General features: G+C 43.2%; 1 protein-coding gene across 1 annotated transcript in view; it reads right to left on the bottom strand.

Annotated features, from left to right (window-relative positions):
* LOC132328407 (ras and Rab interactor 3-like) overlaps positions 1-25,391 on the bottom strand; it is a 156,823-nt gene that overhangs the window by 27,348 nt on the left and 104,084 nt on the right. The window contains exons 19-20 of the mRNA XM_059848227.1: positions 20,411-20,597; positions 17,403-17,517 (exon numbers count right to left, since the gene is read on the bottom strand). Coding sequence (XP_059704210.1) covers positions 17,403-17,517; positions 20,411-20,597 — 302 coding nt within the window. The remainder of the gene's footprint in view (positions 1-17,402; positions 17,518-20,410; positions 20,598-25,391) is intronic.

The following is a 25,391-nucleotide window of genomic DNA, read 5'->3' as shown; positions in this document are numbered from 1 at the left end:
AAAGACAGTCAGCGGCTGATTTCTTTGTGCTATATGATAAAAAAATAACTGGTAGGTTTGGCTGGCACATCTTGTGTTCTGTGACAGTCCAGTAATTGCACGGACTAATAGGATGAAGCATAAAGAATTGGCTTCAGGTGGCCAAATGCAACATGATTCTTCAGGGAGACACTGGAGAAGAAATATCTCAGCTTGGCTTTCTGAAAGGTTAGCTCAAAATATCCACGTGTTGTGACACTTAGAGAAACAATGGGAAGGAAGAAAGAAACCTCCCGGCTCACTTCCAAAGGGATCATTACAAGCCCATCTGTCTCTAAGGATGTGCATATCTGCAGTACATACAGGGCTGACCTTGTGACTTTCCATGCTGGAATCTGGTTTGGTCTGGATGGACAAAGAGCTTTGAAGAAACAAAAAATAGAAATTACTGTTTCATTACTGTGTGTGTGGGCTCTGACCTGGGTCACACAGGCAGTGTGAGCACAGCTTATTTGTATCTTTTCCGTCTTCTCCCTCCCATGGTGTTATTCAGTGACTGCACTCCCCTTTACGTGGCAAAATACAATCCACCATATTGCAGAGTTCTTTAAGATGGGCTTCTTTATACAGACATGCATTTGGGCATTGTGTAGCCCAAATCTCACATGTTACTACGGAGCTTTTGGCTTTTAAACTAGAAAAAATTCACTGACTGGTGGAGAAAGTTTCACTGACTGATAACCCAAGGCAGAGAGAAAGGCCTGGATCTGCAGGAGAGATGTGTCCATTTGCTTCAGCCTTACAGTCTCACAAACTCTATACCTGTTTGCACACAACACAGTGCCACTACAAACATTGACAGGGGTAAGGAAATCTGCAGTGGATTCTCAGGAATGCCCACTTACTGGTGGGAAAGAACCATCTCAAAGCTGCACTCCAGAGCTGCCCCAGGAGCATGCCAGGAGTCCCCAGGGAGCAGCACCAGCTCCCACCCCCATGGCACTGCCCACAGACACTGTGCATCTTCCTTCACACTGTTCCAGGCCACAGGTCAGAGCTGTGGACTCAAAGCTCAGCTATTGTGATTCAGCTTCCTCAGTCAGCTGTGACTCACAGCCCTGTGAGCCCCATGCCCTGCCTGCCTGGTGCCTGGTCTCCTGCAAAGAAGGTCCTCTAGCACCTGCAGGAAGGAGACATCCGCCTGGTCTCTCCCTCACCTCTGTGCCCTGGCTCTTGTTTTCCAGCCGGCAGATAATCCCCCTGCAAGGAAATGCTCAAGATTGTCTCTTGTTCAGGTTCATATCTCATTCCACAAACCAGGCATTTCCTCCTTTTACTTCTCCCTTTGTTCTAGCCCAGGCCCAGCAGGTTGTTATTTTGGGCTGAATACTCCAATGTAGGCATTTTTTGTAGAGACAAAGACCATGTAATTCTCAACAGTCCTTCCTAGCATCAGTTTATGTTGGATCAGCATGAACAGTTTAACCTCCGTGTATGCACCCACACCAGACTGCAATGTGTAATTTAAAATGCACTTCAAGCAAATCAATCCCTTTCCCTCACTTTTCTCTCACAACTGGAAAAATTATGTTTGGTGAATTTTTTCTTTTTCCTTAATAAGAATCATATTTCAGTCAGGGATTTTCATTAAACATCTACCATGAACAATTTCTGTAGTTTGAAACCCATCTGCTTTGCAGTTCTGACATAGGAAACAAAAATAAAGACAAGACCCTGTCCTGCTCTGGAGAATGAACCAAAACTCATGAGTCTGAATTTGCTTGAATCTCCAGCTATTAAATAAAGCCCTTTGTACAGATGATGGTTTTAAGAGAGGTTTTTTTTTTTTTTTTTCTGTCAAGAACTACATGCTCATGTTGGCATTCTGAGTTGCAGGTATCCATAACAGACCAGGCTGCACCTGTACATGCTCACATATATGAGCAAATTGCTTGGATTGGGACTATTGATTGTTTCTGTGCCAGGAAGCTCTGCCACTAGGGAGCTTGAATGTCAGGCAAAAAAATATTAGTCTGAGTGCCTCTGTGTCAGGAGTTTCCACATATAAGTGCCTTGGCACTGCATAGCTACTTCTCCTCACATATACAGTTAAATTGCATAAAACACCACAAATCACCAGGAATAATACTGCTAAAGAAGACTAGGTACAAAAAGCTGCTGAAGCTCAAGGAAAGAAGTTTTCAGCAGGTGGTATATATAAATAGGACTGTCCCTGCTCTGGGAGGTCACAGAAGGTAACAAAACCAAGCATATTTCTCAGCAGGCTGGAATTCATCATACAGAGACCTACAGCTCTCCTGGGACATTTTTGGGCAGCCTGCAAACAAGTAAGAACAGATGGAAGAATAGTAAGAATAGTGCTTTAGATGTGTCATTACTCGAGGTACTAACACCATCAGGACCAATACTCAGTTCAAAATTTATTCTGAGCAGTGGCCATGTCAAGCAGCCTGCACAGGGTTGCCATGGCTACTTGGATCTGCTCCCAGCACAGCACCCATGGGGAAATTCTGCCTTGCAAACTCCTGAGGAGAACATCTTCCTTGGGAGAAAATGTAACACTTTTCTCATAACCTTTTTTTTTTTTTCGAGACACCTGCTGACACCAGCAGACATCACTGATAAGTAGAACTTTTCTTTTGGATGGCAGATGATGGATTTGCTACAGGAACTTGTCTTGTGGGAATGGTTGCCATTCACCTGTGGAGATCATTATGTGCATTCTGCTGCATGTTTCTAATTCTTGGAAAGATGCAGAAAATAGCAATCTTGAACAGCTAAAAGGGCTCTGCTGACTGTTGTGGACAATATTTCTGTCCCCCAGAGCCATTGCTGCCTTCAAAGTACCCTGCTCTGAGAAGACAATCGGGAAGAGGTGATTTTCTCTGGCTGTGGGTGTGTTGTGGGTAGCTGGGGACATTTCATTGACAGGAGAACTGCTGCTTAGGGGAGGGATCGTGATGCTGCCATTTATAGGAACTCATGACTTTAGCAGAATCTACAAGCAGACATCTGCCAGACTGCTGTAATCCTGATGAAAAGTGCAGAGAAAAAAATTCACCTTTCTTGGGCTTGTAAAACTAGATCTAAGGCACCTTAAGAGCAAGGAAATATCTACATCTCACCATACCAGTGCCTGAATGTCAAGAATATGATCAAAAGCAAGAGAAAAATAGGCTGGGTTCTGTGAGCCAAACATATTGTCACAGCATATTGAGTTTTACCTGATATTTAGAAGCCCATTGCAAAATGTCACCTTCAGGAAATAAAAGGGGAAATGTGTAGATCAGTGAGCAATTTTGAGTAGTCTGAAACACAGAGATAAGAATTAATCGAATTTTTCTTGTGGGTGACAGAAGCATTACCAACATGAATTAGTGGTTCATTGGTGACTATACTCTGTTTTTGTGTCCTTTGGCAACTCAGTAAATGAGCAGAACATTGCCAGGTTATGAACTGTTATATATATTTATGATTGTCTCATCTTCATCTTCCAAACACCAGCATGGTCTGAAAAGTGTCATCTTTAGGCGCTGACTCAAATCTGTATTCCTGTTCCCTTTACTCTTTGGGTCTCTCCATCATTTCTCCATCCAGATGCAGATGTCTTTGAGTCATACTGTCCCTGAGCATTCTGCCTTCCTTTCCTCTCCATTTTTCCCCCCACAGAATTGTGTTTGCTTGTTCCATTGTTCTGGTTACATGGACAAACCAAGCCAATTTCCATCTTATTGCTTACACAGGCTCATGGGGCTCAATTACTTTAGCTTCTTCTTCTTCTCTAGTGGCACTGTAAGTGCTATCCACTAGGATTTTCATTTGTTTTTGGTATCTGTGTAGTCCTTCAGAGACATCTGAATCCAAAGACACAAATTTCTTATTCTGCAGCAGTTATGTTGACAGAGGACTACTGAGAAAACAACCATCCTCATAAGTCCTGCCTGGATGTGCTTAGATGTTCTCAATCTTCCAGATTCTGGGAAACTGTGAGATTTATCATTATGGGTGTGATTCCATTTTTCTATTTCTATTTTCAGATTATAAATCCAGAGTGCCCAAACAAGAGGTGTTCTTTGATATAAGTCTCTGGTTTGATACCACAGTTGCCACAACCTTTGCAGTAAGCAGCAGAGGCCAGCTTTGCCACTGTTCTACCCTCAGTGAGTAAACCTTGTTATGAGGATCTCTCCAAGGCAGAGGCTACCAAAATTCTTACTCCCAGACACTGACAGCTCAGGTTAGCAGCTTAGCAGTTTCCTGCCACTGGGGAAGGAGTCCTGGGTGTTTTAATGGAATGTTACAGTGACTGCTATAGTCCCAAAGCTGAGGCTGTTGTGTCTGTCACGATACACTGTGCTTGTCCTCCCTGCTGTGCTTGGCAGAAATGTGTGAGAATGGGATGTATTCCTTCTGGTTATTGTCCCGGTTCCCCAGTTCTGACCCTTATTCGTGGAATTGCCTCCTGGTGGTTTTAAGAGAAAGATCCTCAGCTGGATAGTTCTAAAGGAGGGAAATTTAGACCTCATTGGCAGAAGTTCTTAGTGTGTTTAAGGTGTTTTTCTGCAACATCTCTGTTGGGGAGTTCCTAGTATCTGTCTCTAGCATTGCTTCTTGTGTTATTTCTTGATGACCTTGTGGATGGTACTACATGGCCTGTGTTTTTGTAAAACACTGATGCTGTTTATCTTTTTTCTCTTCTCAAGGCCTTTTTATTTATTCTATAATCCGATGTCTCTGCTTCTTCCACATGATTTCAAAGCTGTAGTTTCAGTTTTGGTTGCACAATTCTAGACTGTCCTGGTCAACCTATGTCTTTTTTGTCTTTCTTGTCTTTCCTAGTGTGCTTTACTTAACTGCCAGTTGTTTCTAGTTTTTTTACTCATCATGGAAGGGCTGAAACTTCCCCCATTTCAACTTCTGCCTGAGTCTCCTGTCGTGCATCCAGCTCCTGCTTTTTCAAAAGATTTCAATTTTATGGTTTCCTACAGAGTTTAATCTTTCTGGCTATGATGAAAAAAAATCACTGTTCATGGCAGTTTCTGGGAAATTGGAACTAATGAATTATGAAAGTGATAAAGTGTTAATGAGCTTGGTTGTAGAGTATAAGAGAAATCTATTTTTAAACTGTGTTCTTCACTAAGTATAATTATGTTGTGCTGAACAAAGTGTCATTAAAGAAGATGGAAATCACAGGCTTTTGTACTCTTCTCAGGCTGGAGCTGAAGGGACACTCTGTAGAGATGACAGCTCCCCTCTACCCTGTGTGCATGTTCTGCTGCTAAGATAAGGAGCTGTCCTCACACCTAACAGCCACAGGGGTCTTGACCACTCCACTGTGCTTTGGCTCATCCACATTCACCCAAGCAGATGGGCAGCACCTTGGTGTCCACTGAGGTTTAATGCCTTTAATTCAGTTTAAAATCCCGGTGCTGCCTGGTCTCATTGTCTCTGCTGCAGGATGCTCAAGCAGGAATATGTTACAGGCATTTTGCTGCTCTGCTTCCTCCTCATTGCCATCAGTGTTTCAGCAGGGTGAGAGGGTGCCTCTCACAGGTACTCCAAGCACAGCCAATTCAGCTATAAGAAAAGTGTCACAGCTCCTCAGTGCTTTCCATAATGGTATCCATGTGGATAGCATTGCCAGCTATTTCAGGGATTAAGAGCAGAGCACAAGCTGGAGAGCAGCTCTTCAGTTTCAGAACCCTTGCCTTACTTGTTAGGTCCTCAACCCTGTATCACCTTTCCAGGTATGGAATAATGTGGAAATTCCTGCGTTTCTTCAGCCAGAGGAGATCCAGGACTTCTTCCCAGGGGAATTCCCAGGACCAGATGTCAATATGAAATACAGCTGAAGTTCTAGATGTAGCCACACAGGGTCTGCTTTTGCAGGAATAAGGTAGGGAACATGGACTTTCTGAAGTACTGAATTCTGAGGGGGACACTCAGGAGAGAAGGATAACATATTCAATTACTGTGAACCCTGCACTAAGCAGCTGAGTAAGAATTGGGATCACTGCTGGAGAAGTCACATTTTTGCCGGTCATTCAGCATCCACTCGTACATTACAATGGCAGTACAAGATTTATGCTGCCCAGCTGCCCACTAAAACTGTCAGGGCTGAGGTCCATGGCTGACAAGACAAACTTGATATAGATACTTGTAAGTTACTCTCAAAAGGCAAATTTCTTTGGTAAAACTTTGTGAAGCAAACGAAGCATTCAGATAGATAAAGGGTCTCCCCTGTGCCTCATGTAGCAGGAAACAGGGCTATGATTTGAAATTCTGGGGATTTAGTTCTTAGCAACAGTCTCCAGGTCATATGGATAACTCTTGAGAATCAATCCTTATATGAAAAATGCATGCTATCATACAGATGTATTTTATTGAAAAATGTTTTTCTCCATTTACTTTGGAGAAAATTTTATTTCTCTTGCTCTGAGATACATTGTGAAGTATCATAGTGCTGAGGTTACTATGTACTATGCAGAAAAAGGAAGCCTGCCAAGTGTTTTAAGGGAAGACATTCTGTATTCAGAACCACATTCTGTAAGAGAGACTTCCAGGAAGAAAAGCCTTTACAAGCAAGACAATTTCCAAGGGTGAATGATGAAAGGGAATAACCCACTTTGAAATGGCAGAGGTCAATATGGTGGACAAAAAAAGGAAAAATAATACACTTCTCCTTCCTAGAGCTGCAATCCCACCTAGCTGACAACCTGGTGAAAACAGCTCTTTTGTTTCCTGCTTCTGAGTGGGATAGATTGCACTGTCACTGACTGTGAGGGTCCTACTCAAGGGTCAGAGAGTGAGGTCCTTAATGCCCTCATTTCACATCTAAGAGTATCTTATTTACCTCATTTACAAATCTAAACTCATGTTCATTAAGCTCTATAAGATTTTTAGACAGCACTGTCCAAGGATAAAAAAAATATAATTTGTTTCAGTTTAGCCTCTGAGATAAGGGCACTTGTATTATGGGTACTGATTTAGAGTAGCTGTTTTAAAGCCAGTAAGCTTTTTGGGTTGTGTTCAAGGAACTAAGCAGAGCAGAGTAAGACAATATTATCCTAGTACAGCACGCATAGTCTCTAGCTCTGATTACACACAGATTTTGCATTATGCCTCTTGGGAGTGAAAAATAAGGAAAAAAAAAAAGCCAAAGTAAGGATTAACAAAGCTAACAAGACCCCGAGGGCTTCTTTCCAAAATGCTTTCCCTACAATCCCGTCAGTTTAAAGCTTAGAGTAAAAATGAAAGTATTTGTATAGAGAGATGGGAGGTAACTGTTCAGGATGAGAGTTAAAAAAAAGAATAAAGCTACCTGCTATAAGCAACCAGAATGTTTCCAAAACAACTTGTAAATCACAGAGAAGCCTGGCACTGCTCAATCTTGAAAAAGCAGCTGCACAAGTGTTTAATGTTGTAGAATAAGCAGTGTGTCAAACTGATGTGGAACTCAGCTCAAATGAGAAGGATTTGGTGAGGCTTTCTGCTTTCCTTGTGCATGTCTGCATTTAGGAGAGAAATTATGGACTTGCACAACAGGTTATAAAACGTGTCCTCATACCATGTTTTACAATATCCCCCAGGCCCGTGGTCACTGCTCTTGCCAAACCAAAATTCTGGGCTTCTAGCTCAGAGTAGTCTCCTGAAGGAGAACTCCTTGACTCTAACCCACTTTTCAGGGTTAATAGTGATGTGGATAATGGAGAACTCATCCTTGGCAGACAGACTGATCTTGGGAAGATGTCTACGTTAGACATCCTTAGGGGACTAGAAATCATTCAGTCTCTTATCTTGACTCAAACCACAGGCAGCAGACTAGACAAAGATAATGTCTCCTATGTCCTCATTACAGCCCACATAGAGGTGGCCTTTGGTCTGGTACTGCCTGTGGAGGCAGACGAGTTCCAGCAGACAGCAGCAGCCAAACAGCATTCCCAGAGCTGCAGGTCAGGGCTGGGGCAGCGCTGCCCAGTTATCCCAAGCCATGGAGCTGACTTGCTCAGTGGGAGCTTTTCCATGCCAAGAAGCCATGTAGGTGATGGCAGACTTTTCTTGTTAATGAGAAACATGCATAAACAGGGGAAATAAGCCCATTCAGAGCTCTGGGTGATGCAGACAGATTGTTATCTGTGTCTGAGAGAGACTAATCTGAAGATAACTAGGGTTGCTCTACATCTCATAGGCAACAAGAGGAACTATATTAAGCAACAACATTTGTCAGTATACTCTCCTGAATGGCAAGGTGCCTGCCCAGAGGCCTCCTTAAATGCAGTTAAACTCCTTAAAATGAGAACCTGAAGGTTAACTAGACAGTCAGCTTTTCCAGTCTCCCCTATTAAAAATACACAAACTTTTACTCCTCAATTTGCTAATCCTTGAAAAAAAAGTAGTCTTGGACAAGTTTTGCTGCTGCAAAGTATGATTTGCTTAATTGAGATGGAATCAGCCAGTTTTGGGGAAAGAAGGGAAGAGGGATCATCTGTCCCATGGGTGTTGATAACTTGTTATTTTTTCCAGCACATTTCTTCTTTTTTCAGGCTTGTCAGGCCCAGAGCTGACAACAGATTCTTGCTTTGCTTCAATCACACGCTCTATCATGCAACAATAAAGGAAAACATTCCTCTTAAGTAGTTTGGAAAAACTGACTCTCCACACTACAGCAGCTGAACTGCCTGTCAGGCTGTTCAAAAAGCATACAAAAAAAGTCTGAATAGCTGTGTTGATACCTCAGTGCTGGACACTGTCAGGAGCTCAGCAAGCAAAAAGTCTCTCTGTAGCCCAGTAAATACATCATGGCCAGGATGGGCTTGCTCAGGGCTGGTGACGCACAGCTAGCCAAGCCCCTTCAGCAACCTGTGCTTCAGCCCTCAGCCTGTAAAATTGGTATCTTCCTTTGGAAAAGTCAGCTGAATTCATCTTGGCAGGGAAGGGAAAGGTCAGCTCCTCATCCTGCTGCCAGCAGTGCCCTGCCTTGGGAAGGCTGGCTGCTATGGGGCAATTTGGCCACAGTTTTGCACCGACTTCCCACCCACCCCAGCAGTGCTTTTGCCCTGCCTGCAGCCTCCTCTCCTGGCACCATGAAGCAGCTCTGATGGGCTCCTGCCTCTGTGGCCAGCCTAGAGCACATTGGAGGCTCATACAATTATTCAGCACTACAGGATGTGATCCCATCCTTGGTCACCTGCTGCCCCTTTCCAACTGGTTCTCAGACCTCTCTCTTCAGTCTGCCACCAACCCTTCCCAAATTTACTTGTGGCCCCTCAGCTTTTTACCACTCTTTAATCTCTATTCCAAATTTTATTCCATATAACCCAGCATATGGTAACACCTCCAAGAAAGCATTTCCCCCTACACTGTCCTGCTTTCACACCCCCACATCCACATTTCACTCCCAGCCATAACCTGCATGAGGCAGAGAAAGCCAGGGACAGAGGGTCTGGCGGGCAGGGACATGTGCTACTGACAGATGAGGAATGGCAAGAGCCCTTCTTGTGGCAGCACAAAGTTACAGTCTGAGCTCACATAAAAGCTGACTCTTTCTCCCCAGGAGAGGGCCCATGCCCTTTTCCACCTACTTCATTGTACTCATGGGGCTGCAGCACCTTCACTAGATGCTGGGACAACTGATATTTTTTCCTTATACATAAATATATATTCAGTAAAGTCATTCTGTAGTGAACTTGAAGAAACTGAATGACCTTCCTGACTGGTAGACAAGTCTCCAGGGCAGTTCATGGGGTGGCTGCCAAGTCAGTTCTCTCTTTGCTGTATGCTGAATGCCAGAACGGGTTATCAAAAACACCCACACACAACCCAAAACCCCAAAAAAAGCACCACCTTGATCTTTTCACTCTGTAATTTCAGGTTCAGCCTCTCATCTATTCAGAGGAAATCAAAGCTATAAATAGTCCTACCCTGCTTTCATGCCTTAGTTTACAGAATTAAGAATTCTTCTTTCTGGCTACTGGGCTTCCACTGAAGGAGGCCAACTGTTTTGTTTAAAGTGACCATTTTAAAAAGAGCTGTGGTACCATGAAAGTGATAACAGAAGTAACCAAATATACTTTCTGATGGGCCCTTCTGCCTGCAGTCTGATGAGCCGAAGATTGTTTTGAGAGGTTTGACTTGGGAAGGGTGGAATGTACATTTACTCCTTGGATTGTCCCATGCCAGCTGAAAATTCCCTTCAATATCTGTGCAACAAGAGCCCAGGAGCAGTGCAATGTTATTAATGGCATGTGATGAAGTCTATTTCAGCCTGCAGCAAGCTCAGCTCTCCAATATGCCTAGGGGCATATAATTACCCTTGTGGGGCATTACTGGGCCTTTTCAAGTACATTCAAGTACCTGATAGGAGTTGACTAAAAATCTGCACTGATTGAATAAACTGAGCGTATTCTGTCTTTCCCTATACACAAAGTGAGAAGAAGCTGAAGAAAGGAAGGTTATGGGTTTTGGGGAGATCACAGGTGACACACTAGTACAGAAATTTTTTTTTTTTTTTACCATTATCCCTCTGTGAACTTTAGCAGTATTTCTTCAAGAACCTGGACCTTAGAGAATTGGAAGCGCTTTTGCTGCTCTACCAAGACATCCCTTCTGAGAACTGCTGTCTGCCCTTCAGCTCATCCACAGCCTGACTCAGTATCACTTGTGGGATCCCTCAGGCTGGCGGACAGCAGGAGATCTCTGGCCCAAAATCCTGCTAAAATCAGGACCATGAGGCCAAGCCAAGTCACTCAAGGCTTCATCCAGCCCAAACTTTAAAACCTCCCAGGAAAATCTGCAAGTGCTACCCAAATAAATGTCTTTATCTTAGAAGTCAGGGTCAGGTATACCAGCACACACACCAGTTTATTCATTTTAGCTATGAAGTAAAGGATCCCATCTTTCTGACCTCAGTCTGTACCACAGATTTCTATCTCCATCTTCATTCTAGTTCAGAAGGAATCCAAAATAAACGCAATTAAAATTAATTTTTTAAGTAGCAGATTGTCTTCTTATAGGTTGTTTTCCTGTATACTCTGTTATTCTGTTTTCTGAGTATTACCGAAATTGCAAGGTTTTTCTCTGCATTTGTGATGGTTATTTTTCTTTCTGGGAAAAAAAAAATCTGCCTATCTTCAGTCTACTTCCTGATTCCAGGAGACAGAGCATTAGCAAAAAGACTTGCAAAACTGAGGAAGCTATTGAAAGAGCTGTCAGCACTTCCACAAAAATATTCATATCACAAAGTTCATCTGCACAACTGGCCCTTCTCATTGAAGGAATTAAATTGTGGGTAGGTTGCAGTAACCAAGCTATCCTCCTTTTTTTTCCCATGACCTCATTTGTGCAGAATTACAATGTAGTTCACGTGGGAAAACACCACCTGACCATACTGTGACATGTTAGCAGCAAGTACTTTAGTCTCTGAGTTCCTTAATCCAGCCCCAGCATTATGTATTAAAATAAACATTAACAAAATTAAACAGGGAAATCTGCCATAAATGGCAATATTTGGCCATGTTAGCTGGGGTGCCAGAGGAGTGCAATAGGCCAGTCTATTGTCAGCATCTGGAGGTGCTTGAGCCAAAGAGCATTTACTGAATTGTTCCTACTCAATCTGCCTCCTCTCCCCTGCCCTATGAGTGTGTCCTCATAACACTAGAACACACTGAACCATGCAGGCACACACAGGAATTTGTCTCCTTCATGCCTGAGGAGACAGGTGTGCCCACAGCCCTCACCTCAGGCTGACTGGGATGCAAAGATCAGGGCTTTCAGCAGCTTTGCTTAGAGCTAAACCTGCAAAGATGAACAATGTCCATCCCCCTGTTGCTCTAATGCCCCTCTGTAAACATGCTGCTGCCTGATTACTGTTGTTTAATTTCCATCTGTTACTGTTACAGGACGTGCACATATCCCTTTTTTCTGTGCAAATGGCATTGGTCTATAATAAAAATCTGTGGAGTTTTTTCCCGTATGTGCTTGGGAAGGAGGAACGGCACTCTTGAAGTGACTGAAGTGACTTTGACAATTAAGCTTGCTTTCACATCTTTAGACTGCACCTACTTGGGATCATTAAGGCATGGAAGTATATTGGAAAATCTTAGTCCTTCAGTAATCTTTTCCTGTTGATTTCACATTTCCTAACATCCAGCATGGAAAGGAGCTCTCCTTTGCTCATCTAAATTTCTGTTTGGCCTCCCCAGCAAGACCTGCCTTCCTCCTTCCTCTGTATCTGGTGTAACACATCTTTCGGTCCTGACAGTTTGCTGGCCGCTGTTCACTGGTGGATGTACAAAGTGGTCAAATCCTCACAAACTTTCATGGCAAGCAGGTGAAAGCTGTTAGAGAATTAACCTAGGCAGGGTAGACTGCTGCTGTGTGTTTTACTTGAGTTGTAATCCTTTCCTAAATCCCTCCTGTCTCAAGCATTTCATATCAAACTCCAGTCTGCACTTCCTGAGCTCAGTCTCACTTTAAGAAAGGTCAAATAAGGTGACCAGGGCAGACATTGGATTTCTTTATCAACATCCTTTTTTGCTACCAGGCTTGCAATTTTGTAGCAACACTCAGTGATTGCTCTTGAACTGCTCTGGAGTAGACTAATTGCCCGCACCTTTTCTGTCAAGGTATATTGTGGGTCCTTAGCACAAGCTCATGCCACATAGCCTGGACTACAGCTGCTGTCCATAAACCAGAAATTGAGCTACTGTGTCCAATGGCACCATGTCTCATCCTTTAAAGGAGGTATTAATCATGTTCTGGACATTTTTGTGTTACTTGGAGATAATTTGTTCTGGTTTTCCTGTTTGATTTTGCTAAGGTTATTTCAAGACCTCTGTTACATTTCAGCTTATTCAGAGTTAGTCTGCAGAGAAGCTTGGAGGGTCAGAGCACAGAGAACTTTAAGTCTCATACTTTTTCTCTAAAAAATGAAATAGCCACAGTAAAGCCAAGGCTTCACTACAAACCCGTCCTTCAGCTGTGCACTCATTGATTTTGGGGGGCTCAACCCAGCCTTGGCCCCATGTGTTGTAAAAGATGCTTCTGAACAGTGTTGTCTGGTGGTAGATTGTCCCCCACAGGTACAACTTAAATAAGGAACAGCAGCTCCACAACACGGGCTGGTGTGGACTGCCTCCAGAAATACAGCTTCAGGTGAGCCAAGCCATTGCAGCAAGAGGGGAGGCAGGAGCAGGACTACAGGAGATGGGTAGCTATGGCAGGATCAGACCAGCCTCAAAGCCCTTCTGACATGAACCTGAAGAGTTCAAGGTGGTCTTAGCAAATAAATTTCATTGTTATTTCTATTTTAAAAAATCTAATGATATGAGCAATATGCTCTATATTCTGTGAAATTGCAGATAATTCTATTTAGTCCATTTTTCTTACTTGGAAAGGAATCATATCCTTTTTCCTTGGTACAGAAGAGCTTGGAAAACAATTACTACACATCCCACACCAAAGCATACGTAAAAGATTCCTGAGAATTGTGATTAATTCATGTGTTTTGTGAAATCAAATTATCTTCAGATATTATTCACAAAATTTTCAGAACAAAAAAACCTGTTAACCTCAGTTTATGGTGATAGAATATTCCTCTTCTAAAGGACTTTACCGCTGTGGCAGGTGCCTTCATGACTCTTTGTGAAAGTAGAAGCTACTGTCACTACCTGCACCACATGGTCTGTGGTACTCAGATGCTTCTTCCAAGCTCTCAGTATAAGCTACTTCAGAAATGCACATGTACTTTAAACTTCTGATTCTTCCCTTTTCATACTGCTGCAATGGATCTGAGGTCAGCAGGATGACTTCTGGAGGTATATCCATGAAAAAGAGAGGGAATTAGGGCCTGAGGTTGCCACCAGTTTGCTGAGGAGAGCGAAAGGCAGGAGTCAGCTGAGGAGGGGCTGCTCAGTTTGTGAGGCTGGGGCTCCATCTCAGAATGAAGCAGAAGTAAGGGGCAACTCTCAGAACAGAAAGTGCACAAAGTAGTCGAGATTTTGGCAAAGATTAAGAGGTAGATGCCAATACTGCATCTCTAAATGGTAGAAGTTTTGCATCAAGCTTTAGGTCTGGGAGATTTCCACTGCTTTGAGTAAGAAGTAAAGGATCCTTCAGGCCAAGTGCAAAACCACAGAGATCCAAGGCTTTGAAACTTGCCAGGTTTCTCAGCTTTCTGATGAGCCACATAGTACCTGATATCAGCTGTTTGGCCTCTTCTATAGCTACTGGTACCACTGGGATTTAGCCTTCCTGTCTCTGGAAGAATTACAACCAAAAAGACCCAGAAGAAAAATGTTGAAGTCCATTCTCCTGTTCTCTCTGAGGGCTACTTCACAGAAGAGGTGAAAATTTCCCAAAAAAAAAAAAAAAAACCCAAAGGGAAAGAGGTTTCATTTCTTTATTCTCTTACCTAGTGGGTTCTTTGGGGATTTCCATTTAAAAAGAGAAATCACAGTTAAATACAGTCTTTCCATCAGAAAACTATACTTCCCTAAATCACCAAATATAAAAAAAGTTGCTATGAGGAAAAGAAATTGTAAAACAATGAACTGCTCTTATTTGCCAGTGCAATGTCAAGAAGATTCTGAAGGGGTTTTTTTTGTTCATTGTATGGCCATCTCTTTACAGAACACAGGGGCTGGGCAACAACCTCTGTACCATCATTGTGATACCAGGGAAAGCCTCCTCAGATCCTGACTGAAAAGTAGGATGGAATGAGGATGCCTTTACTAACAGCCAAGTACAAAAAGTAGCTGTCAAGGTTATTCAAAATAATAAGCTGGTTGCAACTTGAATTTTGCTAGATTGCAACTTGAATTGTAACTGAAGGAAGGCTCTCCATAAAATCAGAACTCTGTATGTTAAGGCAAATTCAGATTTCAGTTTACAGCTGAATGCATCAACTGTGTGGAGTCTAACAAGTTGAAGTGAGGTAAGGAGAAGGATTTGTTCCTGCTTCTCCGAACGCTTTAGGAGGAGCCAGCTCTCAGAAGGGGACAACCAGCTCTCCCTGGAGCACGTCACACACATCATTGCTCATGTGTCAACCCAGAAAGGAAGGAGATTTTCTGAAGTTAAAGAATAGATGTTTGGAAAAACAAACCCTGCCAGTCCACAGTGGCCATCAGGCTATTCAGCTGGGGTGTTTTACATATTTTCAGGAGCATAACACCCAGCTTCCAACTTAGTTGCATTCCACAGCAAGAGAATATCTCTGGGGGTGCTCAGAGGTCTCCTACCTGACACATACAGAATACCAGGGATGAGTGAAGGGCACATCATTAATCTGAGGCAATCCAGACATACCAGCTTACTTGTCAAGGAAGCTCAGGTTCCAAATTCTTTTAAAGCATTTAGACATCTTTTAATTTTATTTCTGAAAAAAAAATTTAGAAGGCAGTGTACTAATGTGGCTAAAGCCAAAGAATTAATTAATCACCAAATTAATTACCAAATCTCTGTGACAGATTTACCATCTCCTCTTGTACTAGATACAGTCCTTTGGCTTTATTAACAAGAATTCATTCATTTTCTTTTAAACTTAAAATCTGGGGTACTTACCCTAAATGATAAAGGAAGCAAAAGAGAGACTACCTCTGTACCCAGTGTGTTTTTGTCAACACAGTGCAGGATGGAGAACTGAGAGGCTTTCTACCAACTGACACGCAACACTGACAGAACTCAAGCTAAAAATAATGTGAATATCCACCATAGGAATGCAGGAGCCTCATGGCTGCTGGGATTGTTGCATGTGATGGCAGCTCTCCTGCTTCCTGAATAAGAACTGAATTTTAATTACTCTCCTCCACTTACTTTGCAACTTGTATGAAAGTGATGGAAATTAATTTAATTCTTACTTCTACCAAGAAGCTTGTCTCCCAATACATTCTTTGCATTAAAGTAGTGATAGATTAGAAAATGCAAGCAAGTTGGAAAAGCATGGCAGCAGAGTCTCTCTAGATAGGCTAGCTCAGTGACATTTTTGTTCTACATTTTACTTTGCCTGTCCTAAAAAAAAATCAGATTTTTTGGCACAGGACGTGAGTGAAGAAGTAACATTTCTATAACTGACATATTTTAGGATGACATGATTTGATTTTTTTAACTTTTATCCAAAGGAAATCTCGAATCATCAAAAACCGATTCCCCACCATGAAAAATCTAAGTCCTAGGTCAAGTTCAAATAGCTAAATAAAAAAAAGGTTTCTCTACCCTGTAGTTAACCTTTGCCCTTGTATTCTTAATTGAACACCTGAAGTTGTGGCAAAAGTTTTGCTGCTCCTGCCCTCACTCGGAACACTGAACATTTCCACAGCTGGGTGCTCCCAGCAGCAGGCAGATGACAGAGAAAGCTTCCCAGGGGATGCAGCAGCCAGACAGGGAGCTGCACCCTGTGCAGGAGCAGTGCTGTGACAGATTGTGGTCTGGCCTTGAGATTAGAACAGTTTAAGAGATTCAGTTGTACCTCTGGCTTTAAGGTCTGTTTACAATGCAGAGGTATGTGAAGAAATATAGGAGAAGGAAAAACTATTTGAGTAACTGTAAAAGTTCATTTGGACAAGGGGAAAGTGATATTGCACACTGATCTGCAGAAACACGAGTGTTTTAGCGAAGAATAAAACAGTTTCTCTGGAGAGCTGGCTTTGGGACAGAGCTCAATGGCAGAGGATTTAAATGTGTTCAGATAAATAAATAGTGTGACGCTATTTTTATGAACACTTGAGTGTGTGTTTCTATGACTATCTTAAAACTCAGGTGTTTCCAAATATTCCTTTGAAAGTGGGAATCATGTGCCTTACATGTCCATTTACACAGAGGGCTGGATTAGATGTGGCTGACTTTGAACTGGGTTAATTTTCACTTGCTCATGGCAGACTTGGCTATCCAGCTGGGAATGGCACTGATACCAGCAGCCACCTGCTTCCCTGGCTGGCTTTGGAAACAGTTCAGGAGTGACTTGTTGTTCAGTGGGACTGTACCACGTGCATGAAAAGGCAATGTAGCAGATGTCAGATGACTGGTGACCCCCAAATTCAGTGGCTTAAATAGAAGGAGTCAGTGAGTTAACCAAGCCAAATCTGCCAATGCTTTCCACTTTCCTCAAGACTTCCAGCTGGTGAAAGGCAGCTCCCCTCGCTTGATCAAAGCACTGGCCTCCTCATCTGGAGGTGCTTTATTTCCCTATTGTGAGTCTGTAAATGATAACAGAAGGTGCAGAACCACAGGGGAGCTGAGGTAAAGCAGCTGCAGGAAATATTAACCGAACTACATCATAAAAGCAAGATCTCCTGCCAGTCACAAGAGGAACCTTTTCAGCGCAAGTGAGATTACATAAATATTGGTGATCACAAGAGGACGCAGTACCATACCCAGAGCAAGACCAGAAAATATAAAGACCTTACTTGATTTTTCTTCTTTAATGTTGTACTCCAGCACACCAGGAGCCTCGTTCTGCACTGGCAGGCGGACTGCAAGGACCATGTTGCTCACATTACCTTCTTTCCTAACTAAGAATATCTGAAAAAGGAGAAAAGAATCAAGAGCTCAGCTACATTATGTGAGCTTCTAAATTTTATTTTAGGTCATTGGCAATGTAGATTTTATCAGTACAATCCACCTTTAAATGGCCTTATTTTAGCTTCACTCCACTTAGCTATGCTTTATACAACAAAAAATAATGGAGAAAAGGACATTTCATCTAAGTGAAATTCAGACCTGCCAAGGGACTCACAAAGTTTCTAGGCATCACTGATGTCCCACTTACACCTAAAGCAAACTATTTCACTAACTGAAGATTTAAAAATGCACTCCAAATTTGTTAAGTGATGGTCCTCACACCAGTGCCCTAAATCACAGATGAGTCGCCCCAGAATGTCCCAGTCCAGGTCTGAAGCAAGGGAGTCACTTGTACATTTGGTCGGTAAGGATTTGAGTGTCCATGAGAGGAGCGTAAGGCCAAAGGCTCTGGTGGCCACAGTGTCCATGGCAGAACTTTTTATGGGACCAGAAGTTCATTCAGCCTGGCAGGTATCCTATGGGGCCCCTTTTCCAAATTCCTTAGTTGAAGCCGTGAGGCCAGACCAAGTTTCTCAGAGATTTGTCTGTACAAGTCTGGAGAATGTCCAAAGCTGGAGACTGCACAGCCTCTCTTGGCAACCTGTCCCACCACTTACTGTCCTCACAGGGACAAAATGCTTCCCCCCACCCAGCCTGGACCCCTCTGGTTTCAACGTACACTGTTGCCTCTTGTCCTCCCACTCTGCAGTGCTGAGTACAGAGAGTGCCTTCATCCTCTCCATGACCTCCCTGCAAGTGGCAGGGGTTGCTGTGAGGTCCCCTGAAGGTGTCTTCTGGCTGAACAAGCCCTGGTTCCACAGCCTCTCCTCAGTGGGTCTGTGCCCAGCTTGATGGCCACCATCCCTACAGATCCTTTCCCACAGAGCTGCTCCACCAAGAAAAAGGAAAAATGCCTCATTCTTTGTATTCTATGAGATCCTAAGTCTGTTTCTAATTAAAGCTCATTGTCAGGGATATTTTTAGCTTGTATCTTGAAGGTACAAAGACAAAATAATCTTCACTTTCATCTGTTCTTTGATAGTAAGCTTAGGCAGAAAGGAGTCAAGGTATTTTTAAAAAATGGAATTAAAAAATCAAGCTAATTTTGTAGCCTGGATATTAATATTAGAAAGAGGAGTTGATAAAATCATTAATCAACTGTATTGTATGGAAATCTAGCAAAATGCCATTAATTTCTTGGGCAGAGGAATTTTTAAAAACTTGTCTAGAAGCCAGGACCTTCCCCTGCATGAGTCCCAGTCATAAGGGCATCTCCAGTCACTTTGAAGCACCCATGCTGAACACACAGCTTTGGGGCTGCTTCACAACCTCACACAGTGCAGTCATCTTGGCCTCTGAGCTCAGGAGAAATGGAGCCCCAGGGTCTTAGGTCGACCATCAGGGCAGAGAAAATGCAGATAAATGCAGAGGTGTGTGCCCTGAACAGGCTGATTTCTGCAGGGCAGCTCCCACCTTCTGTTGCGGTGAGTGTCTGCAGGAAGAAGGCAGGTGGCACCTGCAGGGAGAGGCTCTCCCTTGCCCAGGTCCTACCACTCACTTGGCAGTGATGTCCCTCTAACCATGACTGCCAGACAGCACCATCTTAAATTGCTACATCTGAAATTTAATCTAAACAGCCAGGGAAATGAAACCTGGAAATGAATCACTTCTTTTTTCCTGATCGGCACGCCTGGTTGCCATGGATCCAGAGGCTAAAATTGGACTCTGGCTGTTCAGAGAAGGAGGAGGTGGGTTTTCTGAGCTGTACTTAGCCCTGAGTGCTGTACTTCCCCTGGGTCAGGGCCAGTATTGAAATCAGTCTCTTGCATTTTCACCACAGGAGGGAATGATGCTGCCCAGTTTCAGGTGGGCTCCCAGAGGGTAGGAGGTTCTGCCCTTGCAGTGGGACACTTCTGATGCACCACCTCTTCTCCTGCCTGCTTCTGACAGCAGCTGAAGGCTGTGCCCAAGGACAGCATGAGCAGGACAAACAGAGGCAGGATGTTCCCCCAAAGCCACTCAGAGGTTGGGAACTCCCTGCCTGCAGGGAATGGATAATGCCTGAGGAGGCTTGGGGCCACGCATGGCTACATCACAGGGAGTCACACACTTCTCCACTTACAGACAGAGCAGAAAAACAAAGATCTTGCTCAATCTAATTGAGAAACCTGATTCAGAGTGAGGTGCAATGCACAGCCCAGGCTGCTCAGGTGAATCCCACTGCAGGGTGTCCCATGGCTGTGCCAGCATTTAGCCCTGGGATAGACTGACTTGGCCAAGGGACAGGTCCAGAACAGGTGTGCCCTGACATCAGCTCAGGTCATTTACACCTTCCCTTCCCAAAGGATTCAGCCAGGACATCTACAGCCCACTATGCCTCACCTTTCAGACTTCTCAGGAAAGGGGAGCAGCTCCCTTTGGCACAGAGCTGTTTTCCTTAAACAAGCTCTAAGCTTTGCACAAGTGTATAATTCTCTAATACTCAGTTTATGCGAACCAGATATCAATTGTGGCAATAAAAATTACTCCCAACAGCTCCCTGAATCTAAGGTACTTTTCTTCACAAATTATTTTTTTCATTGCTCCAGATCAGGAAAATCACCATACTTGTGGATAAGGTGGTGAATGGGAAGCCATCTCCATGAATCTACATGGTAAGCAAATAAACCCAGAGATAATATTCCTTGTTTTCCCAAAGCCAGTTTTGTGCTGTTGAGAGAGGTAAAGTGTCAAATGGTAATGAAAACAGAGAGCCATCTGCTGAATATTTTTGCTTCCACATAAAAAAAAGCACTGCTCTCCTAACCAAGGACAGGAAATGTGGTTGTCTGAGCTGAAATTGCTTTGGACTTACCCCTGCTGTTTCTTTGCCAAGGATCGCCCCAGCCCTTTCCTGGCTCATGTTCAGCTGAAGCCAGACAGGACACGTCTTGATGAGTTTGTCAAGGATGCTGATCCCTGGAAGCTGGAGGCAATTTCGCACAGCACTGGCCTGACAGAGATGTGTCTCCTTCCCCTCTTCACAGGCATCTCTGGCAGGGCTGAAACACAGCAAGGGAGTCCCTGGTAAGCAGAGCTGCAAACAGAAGTCTGGGGGGAGTAAGGACTGTAAGTGCAAACACAGACACGGACACTCAGACATCAGGAATGCTCTTTGAGGAGCATCAAACCACCACAGGCACCCAGGCTGTTATGCCAGCAGGCTGGCAGGGTGCTCTGTGCTGGGCTCTGCTGATTTTGGCTCACCCATCAGTTGGGGGGCCAGAGCCACAGAAGGTAGAGCATGCCTGTCGCATGGGTGCCACGCTCCAGCTGAAGGGTCTGAAAGATGTTTCATGGCTTCAAAAGCAGCAATGCAGCAGAGGAGTCCCCGCAGTTTAATGGCAGACTGGTGATAAATACTGCCTTCAAGCTATGGTGCTGATTTGACAAAGTCAATTTATACGTGTGCTTAGCTCTGCAGGGAATGGAAATACTTGTGCTGAAAAGTCTGATCACAAGAGCTCTACTGGATAAGACCATGGACTCGTGGGGACACAGGCTTGTCATTCATTAAATTAATTTATTTTGCATTTAAAGAAAATGTAAAAGAACATACACAAAAAGTGTTTTGCTGCTCTAATTTTCTGCTTAGAGGTCAGAACTGAAAATAGGAATCTCACTTTTTATGTGGTCTTACTTAAAATAGTTTTCATTTTCATTTTATTTTAAAAGATACAGATCTTAAGGTACTACATTTCAAATAAGGTCAGTCTTAAACTACTAAAAGAGAGTAATTTCAAAGGCCTAACCTAACACAGCAGGTCTGTCCCAAAAGTCAGTTTGTGTAAAAATGGCCTTTCATATCCCAAAAGCAATACAAAGATTTTATTTTTTAGCAGTTTTTTTCTTTTTAAACCCTTCAAAGACAGCTTTCTCAGAAAATACAGGTGCCTCTGTAATTCAGGTTGTAGATAAAGGCAGAATCAGATTTCACAGAATCTTGATTTTAATCAATCCTTTTTTTAAGGTCATAGTCAAGACAGTAGGAATGAGAGAACTGTGCTTTAAAAAAAAAAGCAAATTGAAATAAATGAAACTCTACTTGTGATAAAAGCCCAGCTTGTCACATAGGTGAGGGAATTTCATTTAGAATTAACAGCATGTGATTTTAATCAATATCATCTGAACATATTGAGCAAAACAATGGAATATAGCTTTTGGAAGTTACCCTGAGTCATCTCTTGGGGGTTTTTTACAGAAGAAACAACCAAAAAAAAGCCTTGTAACCATGTGAAGGGAAAACATGTGTTGGATGGCAATATTCATACTCAGTAGTGGGAAAGAAGTAATGAATTGAAGGGAAAGTTGACATAAAATGAAATGTTCCATAACACAAAAATTACTCCCCTAATTAGTCACAAAGATATGAACCTGATCACATCTGAATGATGTGTGAAACCTCAATCAAAAGGAGATCAATGCTGATAATGTCCTGCTGTGTCACCAGAACGTGACATGTAGGGCCATAGCACCTGTCTAAGGAACTTGGTTAGCCATTAATTTTGTAAGGTGGGACCAGCAAAGCACTGATGCTCAGGAATCCCATTGCCTGGAGGGAAATGAAGGTTATCAACAAAGCCAGGAAAGTAACACAAGCCAGCTTGGACCTGCTGAGCATCAGGCACACAGTGACCCTGGCACAGAGCTCCCCACAGGGCCTGCAGCCATCCATCCCTCTGCTCCCTCCCACAGGCACAACCTCTGAGAGCCCTGCTCACAGCACCACCTGAGGTTTGGCAACAAGAGCAGACTGGTGAGGAAAAATAACAGAACTGACCTTCCAGTTATTGTGGCTGCATGTAGGGTCTGAATTTTAGAGAATGGATAGAAAATTGAAAATAATTCCAAACTCAGACATACAAGATGAAAAAGTAAGAACCTGAAAGTGTTTGCCCTAATGGAAAATCTAATTATATTAGTTTCAGTGCATCAAATTTAGGGCAGTGGATAAGGCTTTTTTTTTTTTTTGGCAGGAGAGGCAGTCAAATATTTTGTGGGCCCTCAGGGATGAGGTATTCTCTCAAAAGTCAGACCAGCCTGGAAGGAGCTAAGCAGGCTCTTGTACCTGTAGAGAGGAAAGCCCAGATGAGTGAAAGGGGAGACTGTGGCAAAAGGAGAGGCAGGAAGAGTCATTAAGGGGATCATATGGAATCAGGGGAATGTTTGGTGAGATGTTTCCTGCCAGTGAGTTATAAGAGATGATGGATAAATTCCCAGAAGAAGAGGAAGAGGATTGCATTGCCCAAGTCTCTTAAAATGCCAGGTTTGGAGCAGTAGCACACACTTTACTGAATCAAATCTGTGCTGGCTAAGAAAGGGGAGTGAATGACCTCCTGGACCTTGCTCAGCTGTAATGCTCTGACCCATGACACACCAGTTGACGCAGTTATGGCACTGATGCTTGACTTCTGTCCTGGGCACAGCTGTCACAAAGATGTGGATGGGGCTGTGGGAATGCTTAATCCAGCAATTTAATCTGGCTCTGTGTAGCTCTGTGGCTGCACAGAGAGGAGGGAGCCCAGGCAGCTCCTGGGCTCTTGCTGTGTTGCCAGTTGAAGGAATTTCCAGGGCCACTATGGTGAGCAGCTGGCCTTTCCAGCTTGCTCACTCAGAATTCACACATCAGATGATTTCTAAAGCCTCAGTTTTCAAGAATAACATAAAACTGTTCTTGTCCCACAGTCCTGCAAAACTCTGTCTGATAGAGGCAGGTGCTCATTTTGATAGGTGTGACCTGAAGGTGAAAAGCTGTCCCTAGAGCTGCCTGCTTTCCTTTTCTTTTCTTTTATTGAGTTCTTACTGCAAAGTACTTTTAAATCTTGCAGTGGTTCTGCTAAATTGGATTCAGCTGGGAAGAAGGGTGCTGTGTGCTGCATACTGATTGGCAGCATGGGCTAATTAATTGCACAGTGATTACATTCACACACCTGCCCCGAGCTTGCAGAAGGTATCAGGTTGCTTGTTGGAGGCAATGATAATGACAATGGTGGTTTGAATTATTGCACAGTGACTGTACACTGCAGTAATGACCACCATGACTCACTGCTTTAAAAGCCAGGAGCCACACTTGCCACTTGAATATTCCCAGGAGTCAGCAGACCAGCAAGGAGGTATAATCCACTGAATTTTGTGCAGGTGAAGGCCAGAGCATACCTTTGCAAGGGGTTTCAAAAATATTGTCACAAACCTGCTGACACTAAGGGCTTCCTGGCTGGACTAAATGTGGCTGGTCACTCTGAATTTCCCTGAGGCAGCTGAGACACACAGGACTTGTGTGAAACGGCAGCAGGGACTGCCAGATTAATTCTTCGCTCCTGCACATTTGCTCTGAGAAGAGACATAACATATTTTTAAAATTAAATCTTAAATTGTTAATCAAATGCTCTGTAGTACACTGATAAGTAATGACAGAGTGCCTTAGTATTGTTTAAGCAGACCAGATTTAAGAATTAGGAGCTAGTCTTTTATTATTATATTTTATTGCTTTTACTTCTCCCTCTGAAAATGAGAAGACATCAAGAAAGGGCAAGAGGAAGGGTTTGCTGTGCTGTCCTGAAGGAGAGAGATACAATGGTATATTTATATTTATAGCAGAGCAGGAACCACAGGTCTTAAAATGTGTGTGAGCTGGCTTGGTACTGAGGGAGAAATACAGACACTCAGTCATAAACTCCATGTGCCAGGTGATAGAGCAACTTTTTCCACCAAAGCTACCTGGTACCTGAAGGGATACCATCTGGGATAAAGCAGCTTGTGACTGAAGCTGACATGCGGAAACCCTTCAAGCCCAATGGTTGTAAGGAGCACTTGAAGCAGGAGGAAAAGATAGAAGCTGCTGAAGCAAACAGAACAGTCCTGATGGAATTTGATAGGCAGTGCTGTTAATTCCTGTGGTTAAAAGAGAGAGTTGGGAGCATGGAGCTTCATGGAGATGGATGAGACTGACAGAAGACTCACAGGGCTGGTTTACATCCTGAGTCACAACCAACCCAGCTGGACTCAGCTGCAGGGCTCTGTGCCACTGGCAGATCTCTGTATCTCTTTTTTTTTTATGGTCACCTTCTTTCCTTACAGGAATAATTGGAGTTACATGAACAGCAACTAAAGTACAAGGTTTCACACACTGCAAGAAACAGAGCTGCCTATGCTTCCTATGCTTTCTTTGATTTAGTATTACTTCTGATTAGACAGGTGTTGAGAAACACATTGAATGGCGGTAGCTTGGTCCAAATTGCGCAGCCTTATTAAAAATCTTTGTTCAGACACATGTGAATTCATGTGCTGTTACTTTCAGTTTGCTGTGAGAGAAATTATGCAGTGCCACAGCTAGAGGACATCAAGCTTCCTTTTGCTTCCATCCTAGAAATGGCCAACTTTTGATACCATCTACTTATAAGCCAGCCCATCTTTGATCACTTCATTAGTTCAGATCAAATTAATCTGAGATGGAGGAGAAGAATACATTTACCCTCTGGACTTGCCTTTGGTCACCTTGCTGAGTTCTTCTTCCAGCTGCTGGTGGAAGTAAGACCCTGAACCCAACCTAGCTGCAGGAAGAGCTCCAACATCTTTGAAATTCTGGAGTTGTTTCATCATAAATCAGATTATTAGGAAGATGGGAAGGTAGCAAAGTGATATATTGAAAATCTCATAGCACAAAAGCTAATTTTGTGCACCAAACATGAACCCTGACTTGCAGAAAATTCAGGTTTTAATAAGTGCTTTTTCATAACAGAGCCAAGGGATCTTACAAAAGTTAAACCAACAAACTGAAATAAGAGAACCAACAACAA

The sequence above is a fragment of the Haemorhous mexicanus genome, chromosome 6 (assembly GCF_027477595.1).
Source record: "Haemorhous mexicanus isolate bHaeMex1 chromosome 6, bHaeMex1.pri, whole genome shotgun sequence".
Lineage (NCBI taxonomy): Eukaryota > Metazoa > Chordata > Aves > Passeriformes > Fringillidae > Haemorhous > Haemorhous mexicanus.
Note: the sequence above shows the minus strand (reverse complement) of the source record. Positions and strands in the feature narration are given on the sequence as shown.